Source organism: Herpailurus yagouaroundi, unplaced genomic scaffold (assembly GCF_014898765.1).
Source record: "Herpailurus yagouaroundi ecotype Mexico unplaced genomic scaffold, PumYag 490, whole genome shotgun sequence".
NCBI classification, from domain to species: domain Eukaryota; kingdom Metazoa; phylum Chordata; class Mammalia; order Carnivora; family Felidae; genus Herpailurus; species Herpailurus yagouaroundi.
In genome coordinates this window covers 523867-529866 of record NW_024412707.1, presented here as the reverse complement: position 1 = coordinate 529866, position 6000 = coordinate 523867, and the positions used below count along the sequence as shown (strand labels likewise).

Below are 6000 nucleotides of genomic sequence, written 5' to 3'. Positions count from 1 at the left end.
TGTGTGTGTGTGTGTGTGTGTGTGTGTGTGTGTGTGTGTGTGTGTGTCTCAAAAATAAATAAACGTTAAAAAAATTTTTTTAAAAAGGTATTGTGAAGACAAAATGTAGTTAAGTATATGAAGAGCTTTGAAGGGCAAAGGTTTTTTTGTAATTAAGATGTTATAATAAATTTTAAAATTATGTAGTATTGTTAATACTATATTTAAAATGTGATTTCCCTCCTCAATGGCTTTTGTGTTTTATGGTTAAATACCATTTTAATACACATAGAATCATCATTTTTCTTCAATAAGAATAATTTGCTTATCATTTATATGAAGGTCAGTCCTGAAACTGTATAAGCCTACACATATTACTTGAAACAGTTCCCTTAAAAAAAAGAAAGAAGGGTTCTGTCATTTTGCAAGTAAGACAAGTAGATGCAAGCAATCAAGGCATCCTCTTGGATCCATTTCTGTTTGGGATAAAGATGTGTTTGATGGTCATTTGGATGTTTCTGCTGAGTCAGAGGAATGTGATGCAACAATAGGAAGTTGTTTTGGAAGACAAATGATTACTCTCACCAGAATGCAATTGCTGTTAAAATCAGAGGGAAAATGTTTTGTGTGTGCATGTGTGGCATAAACCCATGTGCCTGGGCTTATGACTGTGGGCATCTACACATTTGCCAGGGCTGGGCCCTCTAATAAGTTTGAGATCGAATATGTGCTATATTGTGCCAGCTGCATCCTTCCTAACTTGAGTCTTTTTTTTTGTGGATAATATACATAACAACTTCATATGTATGAAATAAGTATTTACCCTGTGTGCTAGTATTTAATATTTACCAATTTTCATTCTTTCTGCCAAGATGTTTTGAGAACTATTTTAAATGCCATTTCTCCCCCCCATTTTTTTTTTTTTTTTAGCTCTGCTTATGATAATGTCAACAAAGTTCGAGTAGCTATCAAGAAAATCAGTCCTTTTGAGCACCAGACCTACTGCCAGAGAACCCTGAGGGAGATAAAAATCTTACTGCGCTTCAGACATGAGAACATCATTGGAATCAATGATATTATTAGAGCGCCAACCATCGAGCAAATGAAAGATGTGTATCCTTTTCAGGCAACTGACTCCACTGATTAGTCACCTTGTTGAGTAAAGTTAACTTGAAATGCCTGGACTTGTCAGAGTAAAGGAAAAGTATATATAAAGCACATTAAAGGGGAAATTATAATCTGCTTGCTATTTAATATAAGATTTGTGTAATTTTTATCTTTGATTCATTTTATCAGTTGTAACTATTTTTAGAGTCTTTTGGCAAATCAGATATTTTTTCTGTTTCAGCAAAAATTTTGTTTAAGCACAGTTATGGAGAATCTTAACACCATTTTAGTCATTTTTTTTTTCCATTCAAGGTATGGTTTGTTATGGTAACAAGAAATGAACAGTAGACTAAGAAAGTGGGTGCCCTGGATATCACCTGCTCAAATCTAGACTGTTCTGATCTTAGATAATGTCATTCACCTCCAAGTCTGTTTTCTCATCTTTAGAATTAAGGTACCTAGCCTTCATGATCTTTAAAGCTGACTCAGCTCTGAATTTATGTTATTAATTATGACCAACATTTAGAAATCTGGACTAAACAGGTCCAGAGGATACTGCCTGGGTAAAGACTGTATTTGAAAAATAGAAGTGTTAAGTATACCGAAGAGGGTCTGCCAAAAAAGAGTTACTGTTCAGGCTAGTATAGCATTCCTACCAGTTTTTCCAATTTGCATTCTGCACACCCCCCCCCCCCCCCCCCCCCACCGCACCTCACCTCTACCTTTTCATTTTTAAACTGCTCTATTATCAAGTTGTGGTGCTATTTTAAGTGAAATGCCTCCTGCTGCTACCACCTGTTGTCCTGCTTTAAGGGCTTTGCTTGGAAAATCAGGTCTCTTTCAAGATGACAAGTTTTCAAATCCTGTTTTCTTTGAATCCCATGAATCTGTAGGGGACATACAATAATATGTACAGTACTTACACAAATGAATATGAGAACTGCAAAAACACTGCTAATGAAATAATAACATGGTGAAGTTAAAAGCCAAAGGGTTCTATAATTTCTGTAAGAAAGATGTCAGCCATAGATAAGATTCTAGATGGCTTGGATACGTGGATAGTCAAGAAAGCAAAAGGAGCAAAACCAGCATGAGCCCCTGAGCATGACTTCCCAATACTGTCTTGTGTTTAGGATCTTAATGTTAATTGAAGAGTCAGGCACATAGAGGACTGAATTTAGTAGCAGTGTGTTCTAGGTCTGTATTTCCAAAGATTTTATGGTTGATTCTTAAGGAGAAGGAGGGGGGACAAGAAGGTAAAAGAACATTATAAAGAGTATTATAGATCATTGCTGGGCCAAAGAGAGGAGGGAGTGTATGATGCCTGCTGGCCACCTTCCTCTCCTAGCCCTTTCCGGTAATCATTGGAGAGGGTTTGTTGATGGTAGACACCTTGCAGTACTAGGAGACTGATACATCTCTATTGGCCAGTATTTCCATAACAGACGGTCTCAGCTCAGTCTAGGCCCATTGTTGGGCACATCAGGCAGATATTAATGCCTGTTGTGTCACAGGACCTAAGAAAGAGTTAACTACTTTAGATTCCATCCATAGAGGTATACCAAGTTTTCATCAGTTTCTCCTATCCCTTGTAAGGCCTCATGATATAATGACCATTTGGGGAGAGGGTTCATTTTGTTTTCAGTGTTTTGCTACATGTAACCAGATATTGGTGTGTTACCTTAACCTGTCTAAACAGATATATAGTACAGGACCTCATGGAAACAGATCTCTACAAGCTCTTGAAGACACAACACCTCAGCAACGACCATATCTGCTATTTTCTTTACCAGATCCTCAGAGGGTTAAAATATATCCATTCAGCTAATGTACTGCACCGTGACCTCAAACCTTCCAACCTGCTGCTCAACACCACCTGTGATCTCAAGGTCAGCTAGGTTATTTACTCTTTGGGTGATATATGTTGGAAAAACTCTTTCACCGGGGCATATTTATGTTGTCATCCGTACTTAAAATCATACCAGAAATTAAATGAAAACATTTTTATAGCTTAAAAGCAAAAAAAAATAATGCAAATAAAGAGTGCTGGTCCTCTTCTTCATTCCATTGTTCCTCCTCTCCAGAGGTAACCACTATAACACATTGGTGTGTTTTCTTCCAAAGTTTTTGCTATGCTCTTACATGTATGTGTATGTTTATGCTTACATATATAAAAGCAGGATCATGTGCATTATGTGTAAGTTTAAAAATCATCCATTTCATTGGTAATCTTTTTATTCAGTAAGTTATATACAAAGAATGCTCAGAAAGGGATGTCTGGGTGGCTCAGTTGTTAAGCATCTGACTTCAACTCAGGTCATGCTCTCATGTTTCACGAGTTTGAGTCCCTCATTGGGTGAGCTCAAGCCTCGCTTCTGGTGAACATAAGCCCTGCTTTGGGTAAAACATGAGCCCCACTTTGGGTGAGCCCCACCTCCCTTCCTTCCTCCCTCTCTCTCTCTCTCTCTCTATCCCTCACTCACTTGCACCTTCTCTCAAAACAAAACAAAACAAAACAAAAACAACAGAAAAAAACCCACACTCAAAAAACAGCACCAAACTTAACCTTAATGACTTTAATACCTAAATAACATATTCCCAACAAATAGGGAAGCCCTGGATCCTTATAGTCCTCAGAATTCTCTTAAAAATGGGCAGCATTTGTGTACATATATTTCTATTTTAATAGTAGAACTAATAAATAAGGGAGGGAAATCTACAGATGCATTAGATATGATAAAAAGGCATGTGAATTCAAGAAGACCTAGATAAATGGAAGGATATGCCATGTTTATGGATTGATTGCAAGACTTAATCTTGTTTAGATGGCATTGCTTCCCAAATTGGTCTACATAGTCAGGGTGACTGTGTCAAAGCTCCAGGTGGCTTTTTTGCAGAAATGGGCAGGCTGGTCCTGAAATGTGTATGGAAGTTTGAGAGACCCAAAATAGCCAAAATAATCTTAATGAAAGAGCAAAGTTGGAGAGCTCACATTTCTTGCTTTCAAAACTTACTACAAAGCTTTTGTATTCAAGACCCTGTGATATTTGGCATAAGAATGGGCATTATAGATCAATGGAATAAGATTGAGAGTTAATAAATAAACCCATATGTTTATGATGGTTTTTGGTGAGAGTGCCAAGATCATTTTTTTCAAAAAAATGGCACTGGGACAATTGGATATATACTCCTACCATGTACAAAAACTAACACAAAACACATCAAAGACCTAAATTTAAGAGCTAAACTGGAATAGGCTTGGAAAACATAGGAGTGAGTTTTTGCAGTCTTGCATTAGGCAAATCCTATTAGACTTGACACCAAAAGCAAAGGCAACAAAAGGGGGAAAATTAGATTTCATCTAGATTAGGAACCTGTTTTATAAAGTAAACCATCAGGAGGGGCACCTGGGTGCCTCAGTCGGTTAAACATCTGACTTTGACTCAGGGCAAGATCTCACAGTTCTTGAGTTTGAGCCCTGTGTTGGGCTCTATGCTGACAGCTCAAATCCCGGAGCCTGCTTTGGATTCTATGTCTCCCTCTCTGCCCCTTCCCACCTCTCAAAAATAAATAAACATTAAATAAATAAATAATAAAATTTTATTTAAAAAAAAATTTTTTTTACATTTATTTATTTTTGAGAAACAGAGTGAAACAAAGCATTAGTGGGGGAGGGGCAGAGAGAGAAGGAGACACAGAATCCGAAGCAGGCTCCAGGCTCTGAGCAAGCGGTCAGCACAGAACCTGATGCGGGGCTCGAACCCGCAAACTGTGAGATCATGACCTGAGCTGAAGTCGGACGCTCAACCACCTGAGCCACCTAGGCACCCCAGTAAATAATATAATTTTTAAAAAGTAAACCACTAAGAAAGGGAAAAGACAACCCACAAAATGAGAGAAAATATTTGTAAATCATGTGTCTATAGACACTTTTATCTGTAATATATGAAAAGCTCTTACAACTCAACAATAAAAGATAAATAGCCCAGTTTAACATAGGGCAAAGGATTTGAATAGACATTTCTCTAAAGAAGTTGTACATATGGCCAATAAGTACATGAAAAGATGCTTGGAATCCTGAGTCAGTAGGGAAATGCAAGTCAAAACCACAATGAGATAACCATTTGTGCACACTAGGATGGCTGTAATCAAAAAGTCAGTTGGTAAGTGTTGGTGAGGATTCCACTTGTAAGTGTATACCTAAGTAAAATGAAAATGTGTCCACCCAAAAAGTAGCATACAAATATTTAAAGTGGCATAATAGTCCAAAAGTGGAAATAATTTGAATGTCCATATGATGATGAATAAATAAAATGTGATAGATTCAGGGGGACCTGGGTGACTTGGTTGGTCAAACCTCTGGCCCTTGGGGCGCCTGGGTGGCACAGTCGGTTAAGTGACCGACTTCAGCCAGGTCACGATCTCGCGGTCCGTGAGTTCGAGCCCCGCGTCGGGCTCTGGGCTGATGGCTCAGAGCCTGGAGCCTGTTTCCGATTCTGTGTCTCCCTCTCTCTCTGCCCCTGCCCCGTTCATGCTCTGTCTCTCTCTGTCCCAAAAAAAAAATAAATAAACGTTGAAAAAGAAAATTTAAAAAAAAAAAAAAAAAAAAAAAAAAACCCCTCTGGCCCTTGATTTTGGCTCAGGTCATGTCCCTGTTTGTGAGATTGAGCCCCAAGTCAGGCTTCACACTGACAGCCTGGGGCCTACTTAGGATTCTCTCTCCCCCTCCCCTGCTCTCTCTTTCTCTCTCAAAAAAAGTTTTTAAAAAATGTGGTAGATCCATACAATGGAATAAAAAGGAATAGAGTGCTGATACATGCTACAGTGTGGATGAATCTTGGGAAATTGTTATGTAAATGAAAGAAGCCAGTCATAAAAGGCCACATACTGTGTGGTTCTATTTATGTGAAGTGT

General features: G+C 38.2%; 1 protein-coding gene across 1 annotated transcript in view; it reads left to right on the top strand.

The window, feature by feature from the left end:
* The window catches only part of MAPK1 (mitogen-activated protein kinase 1), a 111530-nt gene that overhangs the window by 65785 nt on the left and 39745 nt on the right, over window positions 1–6000 (top strand). The window contains exons 2-3 of the mRNA XM_040464641.1: window positions 910–1092; window positions 2786–2975. Of these exons, the coding sequence (XP_040320575.1) occupies window positions 910–1092; window positions 2786–2975 (373 nt within the window). The remainder of the gene's footprint in view (window positions 1–909; window positions 1093–2785; window positions 2976–6000) is intronic.